The 22,034-nt window shown below is 38.9% G+C and overlaps 1 protein-coding gene across 3 annotated transcripts in view; it reads left to right on the top strand.

Annotated features, from left to right (window-relative positions):
* obsl1b (obscurin like cytoskeletal adaptor 1b) overlaps positions 1–22,034 on the top strand; it is a 47,863-nt gene that overhangs the window by 11,968 nt on the left and 13,861 nt on the right. For 2 of the 3 annotated variants that reach the window (XM_049484551.1, XM_049484550.1), the window contains 25 exons: positions 17–283; positions 397–672; positions 879–1,154; positions 1,386–1,661; positions 1,973–2,248; positions 2,567–2,845; positions 3,061–3,351; positions 3,450–3,524; positions 4,162–4,413; positions 4,918–6,156; positions 6,331–6,615; positions 6,928–7,533; positions 8,544–8,810; positions 9,010–9,285; positions 9,715–9,990; positions 11,317–11,592; positions 12,299–12,571; positions 12,804–13,079; positions 13,411–13,686; positions 13,779–14,054; positions 15,149–15,424; positions 15,902–16,171; positions 16,999–17,265; positions 17,887–18,156; positions 20,257–20,523. In XM_049484551.1, coding sequence (XP_049340508.1) covers positions 17–283; positions 397–672; positions 879–1,154; positions 1,386–1,661; positions 1,973–2,248; positions 2,567–2,845; positions 3,061–3,351; positions 3,450–3,524; positions 4,162–4,413; positions 4,918–6,156; positions 6,331–6,615; positions 6,928–7,533; positions 8,544–8,810; positions 9,010–9,285; positions 9,715–9,990; positions 11,317–11,592; positions 12,299–12,571; positions 12,804–13,079; positions 13,411–13,686; positions 13,779–14,054; positions 15,149–15,424; positions 15,902–16,171; positions 16,999–17,265; positions 17,887–18,156; positions 20,257–20,523 — 7,944 coding nt within the window. The remainder of the gene's footprint in view (positions 1–16; positions 284–396; positions 673–878; positions 1,155–1,385; positions 1,662–1,972; positions 2,249–2,566; positions 2,846–3,060; positions 3,352–3,449; positions 3,525–4,161; positions 4,414–4,917; positions 6,157–6,330; positions 6,616–6,927; positions 7,534–8,543; positions 8,811–9,009; positions 9,286–9,714; positions 9,991–11,316; positions 11,593–12,298; positions 12,572–12,803; positions 13,080–13,410; positions 13,687–13,778; positions 14,055–15,148; positions 15,425–15,901; positions 16,172–16,998; positions 17,266–17,886; positions 18,157–20,256; positions 20,524–22,034) is intronic. The other variant, XM_049484552.1, reaches the window with a different exon arrangement.

Here is a 22,034-nt window from a genome sequence, read left to right on the forward strand (position 1 = left end):
TGTATGCCCTTTCCAGTTCCTGTGGCCAAAATACAAGCACCCCTACAAGATGCCTTGGTGCCAGAGGGTCAAGATGCCTGTTTTTCTATTGAGTTGTCTGCATCAGTCATAGGCACTTGGTTCCTGAATGGCAATCAGCTCCAGGAAGATGAGCGCTTTTCCATCAGGCGTTCTCGTACACACCAATCCCTTCGTATTCGGGGGGTACGAGACACTGACAACGGAGCTGAAATTACCTTCATTGCTTATGGAATTCGAGATTCAGCAGCTTTGTATATACAAGGTAGGCACATGCATGTGCTTATGTATATAAATGTATTTTTTGAAGTATGTTATCCTAAAGTACACAAGTAATGATTACATAACTGGTGTAATTTTATGTTATTTATTATGCAGCTCCTTTGGTTAAATTTACTCCCCTCTCTGAAATGGACCGAAATAAGTTTGTGGAAGTTGGCAATCCAATTGTGCTGTACTGTGAGCTGTCTGATCCCGAAGCCTCAGTCCGCTGGTATAAGAACGGCGTTGAGCTGCACTCAATCGAAGGTCTTCACATCCAGTCAGAGGGAACAATGAGGAGAATTGTCATTCAGTCAGCTGAGTTCTCCCATTCAGGAGTTTATAGCTGTGATGCCATTGATGATGTCATCAGGTTTAATGTGGAAGTTGAAGGTGAGTTGAGCATCTTTCATGAAAGCTGTCAAAATTTCAAACCACAATCATCTGTTTACATGTATGAGTTTTGCTTGGTTCGTATATGATTTAATGCACGACTTAAAAATACAAAAAATACAACACAACAGGAGCAACCATCCAGATGTTTTTTTTTATGAAAATGTTCTGAAATACTAAATAACACGTGATCAAAACACCTGTAGCCCCACCTGTGAGATTCACAGTGCTTCCAGAGGCTGAGAGAAACAAGTCGATTGAAGCTGGCTGTCCGATTGTACTTCAGTGTGAGCTCTCAGATCCGAGTGCCCAGGTCTCCTGGTACAAAGATGGAGCAAAACTCCTGCCACAGAGTGGACTAGACATCCAGTGTGATAGCACTCAGAGGACACTGGTAATCCAAAAGGCTGAATTTTTCCATTCTGGGGTGTACAGCTGCAAGACAAAGGGTGCTGCAGTCCAGTTCATTGTGGAAGTTAAAGGTGATTTAGTTTTCTTTTGGTCAATATGAGGAATTGCTCAATATTGTTTGGCCAGGCTACTTTGTCCTAGTCCTAGTTCTGCATTAATAACTGTTTATAATAGTTTAGTATTATATTAGTTCAGCCTAATGAAACGTTAAGGATGACACAGTTGTTTAAATTATAATTGAAATTATAATGCTGGAATGAAGAGCTATCAGAAAATTAAAAAACACTTTAAAATATCTATAGCTCCACCGGTGAGGTTCTCAGCTGTCCCGGGCATTGAGAGGAGAAAGTGTGCTGAAGCAGGCTGCACCGTTGTTCTGCAGTGCGAGATATCAGACTCAACTGCACAAGTCCACTGGTTCAAGGAAGGGAAGCAAATTCTCGTAGAATCTGGAGTAATCATCCAATCAGAGGGCTGCATGCGGAGAATAATCATTCAGACAGCAGCCCTGTCTCACTCTGGTGTGTACAGGTGTGCAACAAAAGATGACGCCGTCGAGTTTCATGTGGAGATCAGAGGTGATTCTGCCATCCTTATTATTACTTATATAACCTGTATTAACTAGGCGTCTTCTTCTACCATTAACGCCACTAATTCCCCAATGCCTTCTGTGTTGCTCTTCCTTGATATTCTTTAAAGGTGTTTGAGAGTGTTTATTTGTGCTGCTGTGTTCTCATTACCTGGATATTGTTTTATTGTATTGACATTATCACATTTCTTAAATGTTGTCTCAGTGTCACAGCTTTTTCTTTTCTGTTTGTTGTAATGTGGAAAAAAAACTTTCCTCTGTTAAAATCTTGATGATTCTGTCATGAATCGTTACCTGTAGCTGTACCAGTGCGGTTCTCGGCTGTTCTGGAAAACGAGAAGAAAAAATGCATTGAAGCCGGCAGCCGTTTTGAGCTCCGCTGTGAGGTATCAGACCCTACAGCCCACGTCCGCTGGTACAAGAATGAAACAGAGCTCCTATCAGAGACTGGCTGGGGCACTGAAGCTGAGGGCACGCTGAGGATGTTGGTAGTCCAGTCAGCAGATCCCAGTCATTCGGGAATTTACCGCTGCAACACGTCTGACGACTCTGTCCAGTTCTCTGTGGATATCAAAGGTGATTTGTGGTTTTTGAGAAACCTGTACATTCAGTAACCCAGTTGCATTTAAAAAAGAAACTAGATGCAAACTAACCTCAAAAGGCCTACTGCGTTGTCTTTGTCTCATAGCACTGCTGTTATGGACATGCCTCTTACCTATGCATCTTGTCTTGTGAGCAGCTGATTGATACTGTTGTTACATGTTGTGCATTACTTTGTTTAACTTGCTTCATGGCAGACGGTCTGAGAGATCACAGATTAGTCAGAATGGGATTTTTTTTCTGTAATATGTGAGATATTAACATTTTGTATATTCCATATCATATCATATAAAGCTCCACCAGTGATGTTCTCAGCCTTCCCAGAGGCTGTGAAGAACCAGCTTTTTGAAGCAGACTACCCCACTGATCTACACTGTGAGATCTCAGACCCACCAGCCAAGGTGTGTTGGTACGAGGATGGAGTAGAGCTCATCTCAAAAAGTCAACCTCAAATCAAAAGGAAGGATTCCAGAAGGACACTAGCTGCTGCCAAGACAGCACAGGCTTCCGAGTCTGGACACTACGACTGTGTGAGAAAGGATGATGTCATCCAGTTTAATGTGCAAGATGAAGGTGATTTTTTGAATATTTGCCTGTAATCTACTAGCTGTTTTGGAGTGGCAACTAACAATTTTGCGCTCTGTGTAGGTTTCCAGCTCTCTTTACCTGTATTTGTTCTATGGAACTTGTGCATATCATTGGCTTTAAAGGCCATTACACACATTTTAGTTGAACTAACTAGTCAACAAAACTGTGTAAAGTATTCTTGTATCAATGATCATCTGTAGCTTCACCTTTGGAACCGCTAGAGGCTCAAGATGTTGAGAAGAACACAGATATTGAAGAAAGCATCCCCATTGCAGTACAGTATGAAATCTTGGATTCTATTAAGTGTGGCTACCAAGAGATGGTACAAAACGATGATGAGATGCTGCATCAAGATGGATTTGAATCAGAGCCTCAAATTAAATCAGAAGAATCAATTAGACCTTTAATCATCAAATCATCTGAGACACCTTACACTGGAGAAGAGAGACCATGGACATCAGATGATCCCATCCAGTTTAATGTGGACAAAGGTGGTGTGCCAGTATTATTTCTACCCCATTCTTATTTAGGAGCATTGACATGGTTGAGGCTAGTCAGCTTAATGTGTTCTTTGTGGCTTTCCTAACAGCCGAGCTGTCTCACTCTGAGGTGTACAAGGGTGAGATCTATGATGACTCTGTCCAGTGCACTGTGGATATTAAAGGTGATATAATGCTACTCCACCCTGTGCATATTTAACCCAGTGCCTCTGCGCCCATAACTGTGGTGGTGTTTAACCCTTCGTAAGGCAAGGCTGTTCCTCAAGATACTTCAGTGCACCTTGTTTTACCCATCCTTTAAAAAATGCTTCCCACACTAATCCACGCTTTTGTGTCTTGAGCCAACATCCAGTTGGTCTGCAAATCCTTCTTCCCCGCTAACAAGTACGTGAAATGTGTAGTCTTGCACATCTTCATTCTTGCAGAACATCACAATAAACTTTCCATTTGCTGTTTGATCTTCCCCATGCTTTTTAGAACCACTGTTGTGATTTCTTGCAGTGAGAATGAAAGAATACATGCTTGAAATGAGAACGAATGAGTGGGTGAATGAAATGCTGAGCACAGCAGAACAAATGACTAATCTTGAAGGATCATCAATTAACAGTGTTTTCTGTTTTTGCTTTACCCAGTGATTGACTTTTCTCTAGACCACTACCATATGGTCGTCTCTTTTCTTTTTTTTTTGTTCTAAAATCTTGAAATTAACAATCACTGAGTACACATCTTTTATCAGTACGTCTGATTGAGAAGTTGAAAACACATTTGAAGGTTTTCTTTTTGCACATCATGCAACCATAGCTGATTCCCTGAGGTTCACAACGGCCCCTGAAGTTGCGAAGAGCGAAATCACTGAGGAAAGATGTCCAGATCAAGTTGAGCCTATGATATCTGATTCCTCTGCCCAAGTATGTGGCTACGAAGAAGAATGGCAACAGCCCCAAAAACCGATCAACGCGAAAGCTGAGTGCCTTTACGAAGAAGACCGAAGTCCCTTCGGAGTGCAAGAGATTCGTACGGATGATGTTTTAGCATTTAAGGTGGATCGTGAAGGTGATTTAAATAGTTAGCTCCATCATTCAGCAAATGATGAGAGCAAAGTACATGCCATTTCAACATAACCATCTAATGCCATTTTCCATTCTGATTCATTAACTGAATCTGAATAACTACAAATCAGCAACTTGCATGGCTTACTTCAATACGACAGATCGTCTGCGGAGATTGTCACAGGCTTCATGAAGTTACTTGAGTCCACTAAGAAATTAAAAAACCCATCAAGACATTTTACATCTAACAAAGACCATATTTCTATGACAAATGACTAATATGGTATTTGAAATCACCTAAAACAATGTCAAATTCTTAATGTAATGAATTAAACTTTTTTATGCTGTCTTTGATATTCTGAAAACGAATCAAATATCATATATAATTTAAGATATTTAAATTTAATATAGTAATATAATCAACTCTGAGGTGAGTTTCAGATTCAATTTGTTTTATTTTTCTTAATAGTAATACAGATCTCTCTCTATACAACTTGACACACCCTAGCTCCAAAGATGAATTTCTCAACTACTCAAGAAGTCCCGGACAACGTGCCCCCTGAAGCGGAATGTCTCAGAGTACCGAATGAGATCTCTGAGAAGAAGCCTCCTGAAGTGGACTGTCTCAGTGTACTGAAAGATATTGTTGAGCAGAAGCACCATGAAGAAGACTGTTACAGTGTACTAAATGAGATATCCGAGAAGAAAACTCCTGAAGCAGACTACAGCAGAGAACTGGATGAGATCTCTGAGCTCAAACTTTCTGACGTGGACAGTCTCATGGCACAGAGTGGGATCTCTGAGCTAAAACTTTCTAATTTAGACAGTTTCACAGTACAGAGTGAGATCTCAGAGCTGAAACTTTTTGACTCAGACAGTCTCACAGTACAGAGTGAGAGCTCAGAGCTGAAATTTTCTGATCCAGACAGTCTCACAGTACAGAGTGAGATCTCAGAGCTAAAATGTTCTGATCCAGACTATCTTAGAGTACAAAGTGAGATCTCAGAGCTGATACCGTCTGACGAAAACAGTCTCACAGTACAGAGTGAGATCTCAGAGCTAAAACTTTCTCACCCAGACTATCTTAGATTACAAAGTGAGATCTTAGAGCTGAAACCGTCTGACGAAGACAGTCTCACAGTACAGTGCGAGATCTCTGAGCTGACACATTCTGACCCAGACTATCTTAGCGTACAGAATGAGATTTCTGAGCAGAAACTTTCAGAAACAGACTCACTCACAGTACAGTGTGAGATCTCTGATCAAAGGTCTCATGAAGCAGACTACCTCAGAGTACTGAATGAGCCCTTGCAGTGGAAGCATCCTGAAGCAGACAATCTCGAAGCACTAAATGAGATTTCAGTACTTCCTCCTGAAGCAGACATGCTTGGAGTATGGAACAAGATCTCTGAGCAGAAACCTCCAGAAGCAGACTCTTTTGGAATATGTCATAAGATCTCTGAGCAGAAAACTGCTCAAACATACTGTCCAAAAGAACTCAATGAGACCTCTAAGCAGAATTCTCCTGAAACAGTCTGTCTCAGCCTCTTAAATGAGACCTCTGAACGGAAGGCCCAAATCGGTGGGCATGATGAAATGTCAATAATCCACCAACAAGACTGGACAAACATAAAGTCTAATCTCACCTCAGAGAAACAGTTTGCTCAGTTATCAAACATACCTCACAAAGAGGTGTACAGAGCTGAGACAAAGGATCAGTCTAGGACGTATCAACACAAAGTAAAAGGTGACTCAAGGCTATGTGTTTTACATAACATGAATTAGTGTAAAAGCAACTAACAATGTCTTGCCTTTTGCTCAAATGTTGTATAACTGACAGAGGCAAAACACAATATACCTGTACTCTATATGACTAGATAACTCATTCTGTGACACAACTTTTGTCTTTCCAAAACTAAAGCACCTGCATTTAAACCGGTGAAATTTGCACCACTACCTGAGACTGCCAGGCACAAGACCACTGAGTGTGGCATGCCTCTAGTACTGCAGTGTGAAATAGCAGACCCCGAAGCTCCAGTGTCTTGGTACAAGGATGGAATACAACTTCAGAATAAAAACGGAATAGTGATCCAGTCAGAGGACTGCATACGGAGAGTGGTTATCCCAACAGCAGAGCTCTGGCACTCAGGAGTATACAACTGCGAGGCAATGGATGATGTCATAAAATTTAAGGTGTATGTCAAAGGTGATTTAAAACCTAGTTTGATCCATGTTATTATATGTTGTTACTGTTGTGCATATTGTGGACCATTGTAAGCAAAATTTAACTAATAATATGCTAGAAAGATCTTACAAACAAGATTACACAGAATAGATTCACAAAGAAAATACATATTGTATAACCTACTCATAATTACACAGTATTATTTTAGACTTTTACTGCACATTGTGCAGTGCATGTAAACAAGTTGCCATGAGTGTCCTACACTTACAAAAATACAAAAGCTAAGTTAATATGATCTACTTGAATTAAAACATGCTTAATCAAACCCTTTAGCTGCACCGCTGAAAAGTCCAACAATTCCTGAAGCTGCACCGCTGAAAAGTCCAACTATTCCTGAAGCTGCACAGCTGAAAAGTCCAACAATTCCTGAAGCTGCACAGCTGAAAAGTCCAATTTCTGAAGCTGCACCCCTGGAAAGTCCAATTCCTGAAGCTGCACCACTGAAAAGTCCAATTTCTGAAGCTGCACCAAGGAAAAGCCCAATTTCAGAAGCTGCACCACTGAAAAGTCCAATTCCTGAGACTGTACTACTGAAAAGTACAACAATTCCAGAGGCTGCACCACTGAAAAGTCCAACAATTACAGAGGATGTACTACTGAAAAGTCCAACAGTTCCTGAGACTGGTAAAAACGAAATAATGGCAGATGAAGGAGACTCCGTCACCTTTCCACAAAGGGAGAATTTAAATTCAAAAGCTCAGGTCTGCTGGTACAGCGAAGAAGAAAACTGGCAAAAATATCCAACAGTCAGCCAATCAAGAGATACATTGAGTACCTTTGAAGGTACTTTAAGAAGTCATTGGGCTGAGCTGCCTGACTCTGGAGTTTACAGTTGTGAGACAGAGGATACTGACCACCAGTTTGCTGTGGATCCACCAGGTGATTCCTTCATCATCTTTGACAGCTCAACCCATCAGATTACAATACTAACCCCTTCAATCATGCAGTGATCACTAATAGTATTCTGTGGACAACTTTGTTTGAATAAGTCTAAACTAAATTCCAAATATTTTTCTTTTATATGTACTGAACTGAATTTTGTTTAATGTTGCAAAACTAGCCACTATTCACTGGAAGTAATCTAGCTACTTTGATGGTTCTCTAATCCAATTGACTAACCTGTCCAGTTTAGTTTTTAGCTTGATTACAAGTCTTAACTCATAAATTAAGGAAACAAGTGATCTGCAATGATCTGGAAAACCAAAATATGAGATAAATGCAAGACCTCAAACATAGTGACACTAGCAGAAGTAATAAATTCACTGCTTAATTAAAGTGATATTTGTGTTCGCTATCGTTCAATACAACCTTGCAACATAACTGTAACCCTAGACATCACCAGTTAATATGCAAAATATATCGTATAGGACCAGTTAAGGGGCAGTTTACTTCACATTTGTAGTGGTTAGCACAATAACTGTACCTAACTAGATATTTTCATTCGTCTTTTAAATCCTTTACTTATCCGACATCTATGAGTAATATATTTAATATCTACTAAAAACATTTTCTTTCAACTTTCACTCTTCATATCATGTTTGCTTCCGTCTTCATTGTTAAATGTCTGTGTCTTTCAATAGTCTCAGTCATTTACTCTTGCGCTACTAATGTCACATCGTGTCCATGTCTTCATTGTCTTTGTGTCTTGTTGGGTTCTGTGTTTAAGCTTTTTCAGATTTATTGGCTTGCCTGTATATTCTTGTAGGCATATAAATATGCCATAATCTCTCTCTTATGTGACATATCACCAATTTAAGCCATGTTTTGGTGCAACTCTTAAGAATCTTTCTGTAGAGATTCAGTACTTGTAATAAATGTATGTATTTGTTCTGTGATAACTAACTATTTCAATAATTATATCCTTATAATGATGCCCATAGCACCCCCAGTCAAGCTCTCCGCTGTCACTGAAGCTCAGAGGAATAAATGCGCTGCAGTTGGAGACCCCTTTGAACTACAGTGTGAGGTCTCAGATGCTGCTGCACAGGTTTGCTGGTACAAAGATGGGGATGAGGTGCTGTCTCAAGCTGGAGTTGTGATACTGTCTGAGGGTACGAAACGAAAACTCTCTGTAAATTCAGCTAAACTGTCTCACGGTGGAACTTACAGCTGCAAGACAGACTCTGATGCCATCACGTTCAACGTGGAAATCAAAGGTGATTTGCAGACAGATTCTTTACACTACATTAGTTTAGTCTTCAGCATTCTTACTGCCTTAGCTCAACTGCTAGATAGCTTGGCTTATTCTTTGATTGCCAACATAAGTAAACCTTAATATGTGGAAGCAGTGGTATAGTTGCAAAAAAAAGAAAAAATTAAAGCTGCTTTTTTCTTTATGCTGCTTACAATTTGTAGTGCCATCACAGAGGTTCAGACCATTGTCAGAGATGGAGAGGAGCATATGCATTGAAGTAGGCTCACCAATTGTTCTGAAATGTGAGATTTCAGACTCTGCAGACCGGGTTTCCTGGTGGAAAGATGGCAAAGAGCTCTCCCCCAAAAATGATCTTAATATCCAAAGAGATGGAAATTTGAGGAAATTAACTATTCAGTCAGCCAAGCTTTCTGACAGTGGACACTACACCTGTGGTACTCCTGATGATGCTGTGTCATTCAGAGTGGATGTTCAAGGTGATTTTTATGATTCCACCATATTTAATTAAAGTACAGTACTGTGCAAAATATAGAGAATATCCTTTCATTTTTAATTTCTTGTCATGATGAAAATTAAGTACAGACTATTTAGTATCAGAAAAAAAATTAAGAACTAAATATATAACAGTTTTCAAGTATCAGACCAGGGCACTAAAGTGTTAATATATTATAATAATAAATATATAAGGCATTCCAAATGTTTTAAAGGCAGTTTTTTAACATGTCAGTATTTATTTATTGTAGTTACCTTTTATTTAGTTAATTTAAAGTAATGACATTTGAGGATAATCAGAATGTGGAAATGTACTGTGTAACACACTGCTGGTGAGATCTAGATGGACTGTTTGGTAGTAGATGTTCGTAGTTTGTTCACTTTTGATCTCTAAATCTCCAAAATTTCCATAGTTCCTCCCACAAGGTTCTCTGAACTTCCAGAAGTGGCAAAGAACAAGTTCATTGAAGCAGGCTGCCCTATTATACTTCAGTGTGAAATCTCTGACCCAGCTGCCCAAGTTTCCTGGCTCAAAGATAGAGTACCACTCCTCCAACAGACTGGCCTTGACATCCAATCAGAGGGCACCATGAGGACAATGATCATCCATTCAGCTGAGCTCGAACACACGGGAGTGTACAGCTGTGAAGCTAGGAATGATCACATAGCATTCAAGGTGGATGTTGCAGGTGATTTTGAGTCTACATACTTTTTCTCAAAACCACTAACAATGTGTCAAATAACGCTTCATCCACTAAATGCTGTTTGTCCTTTTAAAACTTTAACAATTAAATGTATTTAACCAAATACTGAAAACCTCAATACTGAATAAAAAATCCAAGCGTAAATTGTGTCCAACACCTGATCCTTCATCCCCGATGAACAATGCAAATTTTTACACAACATTGTAAATAATTCATAGTTTTAGCCATTTCACATTTCTTCACTGTTTAATCATTCTAGTTGCTCAGCGATTGTAACATCTTTCGAGCAACAACATGTAACAAAATGTACCTCCATATTGATTAATAGTAGTGGAAATCTCATTTCAACATTTCACACACACACACCTTTTTGTTGTCTTTCCCCCTCATCAATCAGTAAAATAATTAATAACTTTAAAGACAAAAGCATTGGCAGAGCGAACTTGTCTACAAATCTGGTAATCACATGAATTTCTTTGAATGAATGAAAATGCTCCTAGCTCCACCAGTGATGTTCACAGCTGACCCAGAGACTGAGAAGAACAAATCCACTGAAGCAGGCTCACCCCTCGTTCTCCAATGCGAGGTATCTGATCCCACAGTCACGGTCCAGTGGTACAAGGATGGAACCAAGCTCCTACCTCAGTCTGGAGTTTTCGTCCAATCAGAGCACACCCTGAGGACTTTGATTATCCAGTCAGCTACGCTTTCCCACTCTGGGTTTTACAGTTGTAATACAGCTGATGATATCAGCGAATTTTATGTGGACATTAAAGGTGACACGCCAAGCTCATCTGAAAGACTGTCATATGACTGACTAACCAATACATCACCGTGTACTGTTTTGTTTCCATGGGTTAAAAGCATTCCTCTGTATCTTTGGACAGATCCATCCTGCTGCTTCTGTGGGCTACTTAACCATTTTTCTAATACAGGATCATTGTTTTTTTTTTTTTTAAGCTGCGCAAAGCTATTTGCAATATTTTTGCTCCTTTCGCCATCTCTACCTTCCATCTATCCAATGTCTTGGTGCTTTTTGTTTAAGAAGAAACCATGTGAGGGGATCAGCATGCCAAGTGACCATTATCTCTGTACTTAACCGCACTTCATCCTCACCAAGCTTTCATTAACTGTATTATTTATTTGTATTCCTTTTTGGCTTTTAGAGTGGAGACAGAATTCTCCAGAGCTGCCCAAGCCATCATCAGCGCTTGACGTTAATGCATGCTTTATAGAAAATATAGTGCAAAATGTGCAGACAGTAAAGGGGACTCGTCATTAACTAATGTACTTTTTTCTCTTTCTTTGCAGCACCTCCGGTGACATTTGTCTATATCCCAGAGGAAGAGCTCCACAGAAATATTGTGGAACAGGACAGTCTGTCCCTTTGTTGTGAGGTGTCCAGGTGTGATGCCGCTACACAGTGGTACAAGGATGGAGTTGAAATACAGTCTAGTGACAGAGTCTTGATAGAGACAGAAAACACCATACGAAAACTGATTATTCAGTCAGTTCAGCTGTCTGATGCTGGGGTGTACACTTGCCGTGCAGGAGACAGTGCCTTAATATTCAAGGTTAATGTAAGAGGTCAGTGAACTTTAATACTGAGATTTATGTTTAATGTATACACAAACAGACAACATTTACTAGTGCATTTTCAAAAATTAAAATATGACATAAGATTGGTACCTTGGCCAGTGTGCAAAGTCCTGCGGGAAAATGAAATCCGCATCTCCATAAAAGTTGCCAGCAGAGGGAAGCATGAAGTGCTGTAAAATTTTCTGGGAAAACACTGTGGTGACTTCAGGCTTTATATAACAAAGTGGACCAACACCAGCAGATGACATGTCTCTCCAAACCATCACTGACCATGAGTAAATTTTACATTTCATTTGGACCTGAGTCTGGAGGAAGAGTGGAGAGACACACAGTCCAAACTGCTTGAGGTCAAGTGTGAAGTTTCCACAATCAGTGATGGTTTGGAGAGACATGTCTTAACATCTGCTGGTGTTGATCCACTGTGTTTTATTATCAAGTCTAAAGTCAGTGCAGTTTTTCCCACAAAATCTTACAGCACTTCCTGCTTTCCTCTGTTGACAGCTTTTATGGAGAAGCCGATTTCATTTTATATAAATAAATTAACTTTTTAATGATGTTCCAATAGTTTGAGATGCATTAATATACTTTGTCACTTAATATGACTAGTATTTGGATTGTATCCTCATGAGATTTTAGCCAAATCCAGATATAACAAAGATAAAATGAGCATATGTTTATGTTCTTCCCTCCACAGAGCCCCCTGTAATGATAGTTTATCCCAAAGAAGATGTTCATCTTGATCGTCACGTTCCAGAGGAAATAGTCCTCAGCTGTGAACTTTCTCGCCCAAATGGAAAAGTGACTTGGCTCAAGGATGGACAGAAACTTCAAGAAAGTGAAAATATAAAGCTGAAGACAGAAGGCCCTTACAGGAGACTGAAGATTCTTCATGGCAGAGTTGAAGATTCTGGAGAATATGTCTGCGACACTGCTGATGACTCAAAGTTCTTCCATCTCAGCATAAAAGGTAAAATTAAGTATTGGTATACAGTAAAGAGAGATTGTTTATAAATTGTTTAAGTCAGTGGCTAACCTGCAGAAAGAGAAAGTCTGAAATGTGCTATGCCAAGTGCTGGAAGCAAACCATATGTATTATCATAAATAAAATGTAACACTCTAAAATAGGTAAATTTTGTCTTAACAATATTAAATTTTTGTAAATGCATTGAGTACTGAGTTTGTGGTATTTGTTCCTGTAGAACCCCCAGTGCGCATAGTTTCTCCAAGCCAGTCTCAAATGGAGCTTTGCCAGCAAACGTCAGAGAGGATGGTACTGAGTTGTGAAATTTCAAGACCCAACGCTTCAGTGCGCTGGTATCGTGATGGACTCGAGGTAGAAGAGAACAACAACCTAATCCTGGAAGTCGATGGTGTTTACAGGAGACTCATAATACCAGAGACAACAGTAAATGATTCTGCAGAATACGTGTGCGACACAGCTGATGACTCTGTGACATTCTTTGTTAATATTGCAGGTACTCCAACAAACTGCCATACAATCAATTATCTACCAGAATTTATGAGGGATTCATGTTGTCCTTTTTGACTGTTCTGGAAAAATAACAAAAATGAAACATTCTAAAAAGCTTACAGAAACTAACACTATTTTAAATATTAAAATAGAAAAAAAAAATTTAAACTAGTTTGATACCCTAAATATGACGAAAAGTTTCAATTTGAAGTGTATCTTAATTTATTGAACTTTGTAACATAAATTGTATTTTTCTTTGCAGTATTGGGATAAATATATAACAAAAAAAGTCTCTGAGACTACAAATAATTCAAGGCTGTTTTTGTTTTTGTCAGAACCACCAGTGCGATTTATTCGTCCAAGAAAAATGGCCTACGAAGTTGAGAAATACGTTGGAGACACAGTGCTGCTTGACTGTGACGTGTCCAGAACAAATGCTGAAGTCAGCTGGAAAAAGAATGGGGAAGAGATTGAAGAGAACAGTAACATAACCATCACTGAAGATGGCAGTAGCCGACAGCTGACGATTCATTCAGCAGAGCTTAAGGATGCTGGCAAATATGTCTGTGACGCTAAAGATGACGTCATGGATTTCCATGTGAAATTACTTGGTAAGTTTTTGTGGAGAATAGTGAACAGTACAGTGCTTTATTTAATACCCCTCCATGTCCCAATTAAAATTCCTTGCTTGTTTTCATTGCAGAGGCCCCTCTTACATTTCTGCGAAAAGCAGATATAGCTACAGACAGACACATACTGGTATCAGATGCTATTGTGCTGAAGTGTGAACTCTCCAGAACAAATGGCGTAGTCCACTGGTACAAGGACAATGAGAGTATTGCGGGTAATGAGCATTTCATCTGTGAAGAAGAAGGAGCATTCAGATCTCTGATCGTTTTGAATGCTGAGATCAAGGACTCTGGGGAATACGTTTGTGATGCGAAAGATGACAAGGTTGCGTTCAGTGTCACTGTGAAAGGTAAAATAGATATTTCAATATTATGACTGAAAAAACTGACTTACACTTAACATATGTCATACATTGATGTTTAGTGTTTTTTTCTGATTATTTAAAACTGGGAACATCAACAAAAGACAACCAACCTCATTCACTAATATATTCTTAGGATTTTGATTCATTATGTGTTTAACGTGCAATTTTTTGGCAGCTCTGCTCTTATAATAATGGACCCCATTGTCCTCATCAACTAAACAAATACTAAAATAAGAAAACCTTTGTGAATGTATCGTATTTTTCACACTATAATTGCACACCAGATTATAAGGTGCAATATCAGTAAACGTCTATTATCTGGTCTATTTTCACAGGATTATAAGGCACATTATGCGACAGTAGTAAAGAACTGGGGTATGTGGGGTGTGGCCAGGGTTAGCAGCAGGCTACAGGCCGATAATAGTCACTTCTAAATGGCGAAAAAGCTAACCCTGCGGTTAGCGGCTAGTGCTAATACTGCTCCAGCCTTGGCGCTGGAGATACTTCACTGAAAACTTCAATTCTGTATAATTCTGTACTTCAGCAGAGTGGCTTACTGCTCCTTACAACCTGACTGGTAGAATTCATACATAAGACACACCAGATTATAAGGTGCACTGATGATTCATGGGAAAATTAAAGTATTTTAAGTGCAACTTATAGTGTGAAAAATACAGTAATTGCATTCAAGGATGGATGATGAATGCCAATTAGTATTCAAACTAGAATATAGCAGCTGCCATACAGTTCCTTTATTGAACAAATAGCTGGAGCGTATCATGTCTGCTCACATTGACCTGGTATTGTAGTGCCTCCAGGAATGGTGAACCTGTGAGGGCAGTGGAGGCCCAGTAAATAGAGCTTTGGTTTATTGTGTACAGGGTTGTGGGTTTAAACCTGGGTCAACTAAGCTGACACTACTGAGCAAGGCCCTAAACCCTATTCATCATATTGTCCAAACCATGTGTATTATCATCATATATAAAATGTAACTCTTTAAAATGGGTACATTTTTATTTTAACAATATTTCATTTTAATTATGAACTAAAATATATTTATTTTTATATTTTCTGTTTAGAGGCACCAGTCTCTATACTAGGAAACTCTGGGAACCCAGAACACTACACACTGGTTGCAGGGGATGAGCTGATTCTTGAGTGTGAGGTGTCTCGAGAGAATGCCAATGTTCAGTGGCTCTGCAATGGCAGGGTTCTGAATGCTGACTCAAGAACACATATTGAAAGCAGAGGCAGAATGAGAAAACTTGTACTCTCAAACCTTTGCGTTAAGGACTCGGGAGAATATGTCTGTGATGCCACTGATGACAAAATGACAACCATAGTGAAAGTTCAAGGCAAGTTTACCACTAAATCTTTACTCTCTAATATCACTAGTAAAATAATATCATCAGTACACTATAGTATACTGTAGTGGTTGTAGACAATAATATACTTGTGGCAGATATTTTTTATTCCCTGATCAAGCAAGCCTACCACACTAACCAATAAGATTTCTTGGGCAAGACTCCCAAACATACATTTGCAGACATCCCAGGTTGCAAAAGCCAACGTTAGCCAAAGTTGGTGATTGAATTTGAGGTGATCAGTGAAATCAGTGAGGTAATAAGTTTTGATGGGAGCCATGATGCACCTTACTAAACGCATCCCCTCCAGAAGTGAAAAAAAAAAACACTGCCGGCCCAAACTAAGAACTGATAGGCTGACTCTGAGTCTTTTTATAAAGAACAGGCCAATCAGAACCCTCTCTGTTTTGCATGCACTTAATAAACCAATAAACCAATGCTAACTTACTGTCATTCTCTGTTTTAAAGAGATACCATTCCAGTTCATCAAGAAGGAAGAAAGAGCAAACATTGCTGCCTACGAAGAAGACAGTGTAACACTCTGCGCTGTGGTTAACAGGAACAATGCCCGAGTTCAGTGGCGCAAAGATGGTGATCGAATTAGAGGTGATCGATTTTGTACCACAAGTGATGGCCATAATCATTACTTGACCATAAATCCCCTGAAAAGGTCTGATGCTGGGGAATACATGTGTGACGTGGGCACAGATCAGACCAACTTCACTGTCCATGTGAAAGGTAAGTAAACTCTCCCAGTGTATTGTTATTAGTGTTTTATAGTTACTTTTTACTCTGGACTGCGTAGACAATATCACCGCTGTCCAATGACAAACAAGTATGTCCATTTTTGTCGATTTTTAGATTTCTACATAATTTCAACACACCAACTGTCCCTAACAATGTTCCAAATTTATTGATGAATGGACCAATAGAATTTCTCCAAAATTACCTGAAATATTTTTTTTACATTGACTTCAATTCTAAAAAGACATTTTTGTGTTTTAGTCAGAACTAATATTATCAAGTTAAGAGTACTTACCGGCCAGTACAACCTAAAACAAAAAAAATGTGATTTGAACCAACTTGTAGTATACTACATGTTTTAATACTCTTTCCACAGTGTTGGATCATACAGCTTTCCCATAGGCTCCTGGCACCATATATTTGCATATTGGGTGTGGCCTCTCCCTTACTTACCATCTTTGTGTGGTCTGTTCCCCAAAGCTACCTTATCCTCGGCATGGTGTAGTGTTTTATATGTGTTGAGTCCCAGGCCTTAGTGTTGTAGGTTGTAAGAGCAAGTCACCTTTATTCTGTGTTCCTAGTTGTCACAGTATGTTGGCTTGGAGCTACAGACTTCACTCTCATGCTGCTGTGTTGGAGAACAAAATCTCTGTGGCTCTGGGAACCTAATTTTGGAGGAGATTACCACTACTGGATATTTTAGAGCTAGTTAAAATCAGACGCTAGTGTTTTTTTTTTTGTTGTTGTTTTTTGCATTGAGAACAGTGTTTTTATGGTCAATTACTTCCTGTTAACAATAGTTTTTTTTTTCTTCTATCTAGATATGAAGGTGAAATTCTCCAAGCCGCTGGACGATACAGTGGGGATTAAGAACAGTGATGTGGTTTTAAAGTGTGAGCTCTATAAGTCCAAAGGAGATGTCCAGTGGCTAAAAAACAACAAAGAGATTACACCAAGCCGACACTTTACCATCAGGGCCGATGGGAGAGAGAGAAGTCTCACAATACACAATGTGACAGATGATGATGAAGGAGAATATGCTTGTGAATCTAAAGATGAGAGAACATCTGCAACAGTTGTGGTTAAATGTAAGTATATTGATTAATCCTTTCAGCATAATTTTAATTATAGCTACTGGATGATTTTAGCTTAATTCATATGTATACAGTACAGCTTTAGGCAGATTCCAGATGACCTACCAGTGTTTAGTCATACAGCTTTCCCATCTTTCCCATAAGGCTCCTGGCACCATATATTTGCATATTGGGTGTGGCCTCTCCCTTATTTACCATCTTTGTGTTGTCTGTTCCCCAAAGCTACTTTATCCTAGAAATGCCTTACTGTAATATATGTGTTTATTGTTAGGCCTCAGTGTTGTAGGCTGTAAGAGCAAGTCATTTTCATTCTGTGTTCTTAGTTGTTACAGTATGTTGGCTTGGAGCTACAGAGTTTATTCTTTTACACTTTCCTGATATTATGCCTTTCAATGAAAAAAGAAAAGGTAGTGTATAAATGTAAGGGATATTCATAAATTATTTCTAAACAGCGTTAAGTGTTTATTCAATAACACCTGATAAACCTGATAAAAGTTCAGCAACAAAGTACTGAAAGTAACTTATACTATTTTCTAGTAGTGTAACATTGTATAACACTGTTCTTTTAATCTAATGTTCATCTGTTCTCCTCTGATTTTTCCTTCCTATCTTAAGCCCCTCGGATTGTGGAGTTCATAGCTGAGTTACACAACGTTACGGTTATGGAAGGAGAGGATGCCACATTTAAGTGTGTAGTGTCCCCAGAAGATGCGATGCTGGTCTGGTGTATGAATGGCTGGCCCATTACATCAAGTGAGAGGTTTAATATCTCAAGTAATGGACTGTGCCATATGCTGCACATCAACAACTGCCAAGTATCGGACAGCTGCAAGCTGACAGCCGAAGCCGAAGGCGTGATATCCAAAGCTATCCTTCAGGTTCAAGGTGGGATATCAGAACTGCATAATTTTACGAAGAATAAATCAATTACACTCTTCAAGCTTCAACATGTCCTAGCTGCCTCTTAAAACTTTATTAATTTCATATGGTGAGGCAGAGTGTACGAGTGCTGCGCCAAACGCACATGTATAGGATCATTACTCTCTAATTGTGGAAATATAAAGCCTAACTTTTCTATTACAATAGTGAAGGGGAAAACCTCAGTACATTTTCAGAGGGCCTGGACAGGTCTTTAATGCCATGGCAACATATTTGAGATAAATAATGACCCCCTCAGACATGTCTGAATTGTTGAAAAGGTGCCTGTGATAGTTAGTGCTTAGCAACTTCTCCAGTTAGAATTCCACTGGTAACTGACAGAGACAAGTGGTACTACTACTGCACACAGCACTGGGGAAACAGGAGTGGACCAAAGCACAAGCTTCAAAATGGGTTCTTTGAACGATAGCATTGGAGAACCATCTTTGGTTCCCTGAAGAACCAAGTTTGAAAAAGAGATTTATGAATGTGAATGACCTTTTAAAAGTTTAACCTTTTTACACCCTGAGGATTATTATTTGGTTACTACATATGGATCAGTGTTCCTATGTTATTCCACTGGGGGAGTAAGTCAAATTTCACGAGTTCTGCAGACTTCAAGATAACTTTAACAATATAAAATATGCGTCATACCAGTTCATACTATTGTAAAAAAAAAAAAAAACTTGGTATAGAACCTACTGTACATGGTCTCCAGTATTATAGTAAAAATGATGATTCTGTAACAGTGTATGCGTGCAAAGAACCTTTAATCTCTTGCAAGAAGCTTAGATGTTAATAGAGTCTTTACATAATTCAGTATTTCTCAGCTCTGGTACTAGAGCCCCACTTTCTTGCACTTTCTCTTGCCTAATCTAACAGCAGCATATTTGACAGAGTAGGTAAATCACTAAAACGTGAAAAGCAGTAGGACCAAGATTAAGAAAGAATTATATAATATAAAAGTTTTGTACAAACTATTATGCCTCTTTTTGGAGGACCAACTAAGCTTTATTACTTTGTTAATCTACTGGCACCATATATTTGCATATTGGGTGTGGCCTCTCCCTTACCTACCATCTTTGTGTTGTCTGTTGCGCAAAGCTACCCTATCCTAGTGTAATATATGTCTGGGTTGCCAGGCCTCAGTGTTACTTTTATTCTGTGTTCCTTGTTGTCACAGTCTTTTGGCTTGGAGCTAAGGAGTTCATTCTTTACAGAGTGTACTTTTGTGCTGATAGTATTGGCAGTTCCTACAGTACTTGAAAAAGTAACTGTTAATTACTGAGTTAATTAAACTGTTTTCAAGTACATTACATTACATTACATTATATTTGGCAGACACTTTTGTCTGAAGCGACTTATGATAGTGAAGTACATAAAGTGGTATGTGGGTTCACTAGTTGGCAAACAACAGGTCTACATACATTTCTATGTATGTGTTATAACTGATTATTAATGATTTTTAAGGCATTTACAACCTAATTAGTAACCATTAATAAACTAAACCATTTATAAACACTTTATAAAGGTAGTCTTATTTTAAAGTGGTACCCATAAAGTAATAGAAATTGAAGGTAGACAGGGCCTCAAGGAGGTCAAAGGGAAATAAAGGGATAGAGGAGTGAAGGAGGGGTAAGAAGGAAATGAGGTTAGAGTAGTTAGTGTGTTAGAGGTGGTAGGAGAGTAAGTGTTTTTAAAGAGCTCTGTCTTCGGGAGTTTTTTAAAGATAGTTCCACCTTTGGGGAACTTTGTATGAGAACAGTCTGGATTGCTTTGTGTGAATGTTTGACAAAGTAAGTTAAATAAACTTAAAATTGTACTTACAACTTAACTAAGTCAAATCTAAATGATGACTAGACTGAGTTAAGTTTTTTTTCAGTGCATGTGTTCTTTAATTGAATTAAAGAACTTAATTTAAACCAAATGCAACTTAAACGAACAAAAATACAGTGACATCATGCAAAGAACCCATTCAGTAATGCAATAATATTTTTTTAAATAATATTTTACTGAATTATATCTTAAAAATGTAGCAGTGAATAATTATAGTTGTACTGTGTTCAGAGGCGCAGGTTATGTTCACAAAGCAAATGGAATCGGTGGTGGTGGAGGAGTACGGGGAGGCGACTCTGGAGGTGGAGGTGAGCCTGGAATGTGGGGAAGTGCAGTGGATGAGACAAGGCGTAGTCATACACCCGGGGCCCAAGTTCACCCTGAAGCAGAGCGGCCAAAAACGCTCCCTCACAATCCGCAAGCTTGCCCTTTCTGACCGGGGCACGTACAGCTGTGAGACGCTCCACGACCGCACGCAGGCCAAGCTCGGCGTGGAACGTGAGTCTGCACGTGCTGCTGCCTTTCACACTATGCACTGTTGTTATTTGTTTACTGTGGTTGCTGGTGATGTTGGCTCTTGCTGCTGTTGTTGTTTTTCTTTAAACCAATTCAATTAACTGAGTAGGAGTAATCTGAGAGACGGGCAGCTACTTCAGTGACACTTGTTCCGAGGCTTGATGGTCAGAAACAGGTGACCGACAGATGACCTACTGGTTCCCAGGGAGCAGATTTTTGTATTGACACAAGATCAGAGGGGTCATGATAATTCAATTAAGCATGTTAAATGAGAACCGGATTGTGAGCTGGAGAAAGGTTTTCATGCAGTGTGACCTTTTAATCCCTTTTACTTAGCTGTGAAAATGTAGATATTATCAGACGAAACAGAGAATCATCTTTGGTTCTTTGTGCAGCATTCCAATACAACTGGATCATTCTTCTTTAGAAGTGAAATAGAACTCAAAAGGACACTGTGTGAAAGATTTGTGATTTCTAAATGCACTACAAATTAGGCATGTACCGAACCCCAGATTCCAGCTGCTTGGACCAGCAATGCTTTGTTGGACATTTTTGATAATAAAACATAAAAAATATAATACACAGTAACAAGCACATGCTGTCTGTTACCTGGTGTGGCTAGATTTAAAGCAATGCAAATACGTCCATGATTCAAACTGGAGAAAATACTGGGTGCAGTTTCCATACTATTGCATACTACTAGTATAACTGTTTAAATTCTGTTTAACTGTATAACTGTTTAATTCAGTAGAAACAGAACAGTAACATTTTTGAAAACAAACAAGACTCTTAATTTTGTTTAAAATTATAATGTTACAGGGGCTGTAAGTGGTCCAGCGGACTAAGTCTCTGCCACTATGATCGGAAAACTGCTGATTTGAATCCCATTCATGTAGCTTGCCTTCAGCTTTGGGAGCCCTGAGAGAGTATAATTGGCTTTGCTCTCTCTGGGTGGATCAGCAGCAGGTTAAAAAAGAAGCGGTGGTTAAATTCACATGTATCGGAGGAGGCATGTGCTAGTCTTCACCCTCCTGGTGTTGGGGCATCATAGTGAGTAGGTTGGGTAAATTGGGGAGAAAAGTAAAATTAAGTAGAAATTTAAAATCATAATAATGTAACCTACTAAAGTAAATAATATTCAGTGCATGCATATACGTTTTTTAAAAAACAGTCAAATTTTTCTATTTATTTGTTGAAAAAAATCTGTCAATTTTTTATATTTATTTATTAAAAGCATTTAAAAAATCTATTTTTTCTATTTTTTTTTTTCTATTTATTTTTGTTCCTGTGGTGATTTCAGAAATCTCCCAAAAATATATAAATTCAGAAGTTTAGCTAAAAAGAACACAATGTTTTGTGAGGAGCTGAGGCCTTGTATAAATAAGTGTGTGACAGGGGAAAGGCTGTGCTTTGGCTGTTGTTGGCACCTCATGTGAATTTGGATCTCTTTTCATTGCAGCTAAATTTATGCACTGGCCTTCAAAATCTAGGGG

The sequence above is a fragment of the Astyanax mexicanus genome, chromosome 11 (assembly GCF_023375975.1).
Source record: "Astyanax mexicanus isolate ESR-SI-001 chromosome 11, AstMex3_surface, whole genome shotgun sequence".
Taxonomy (NCBI): Eukaryota; Metazoa; Chordata; class Actinopteri; order Characiformes; family Acestrorhamphidae; genus Astyanax; species Astyanax mexicanus.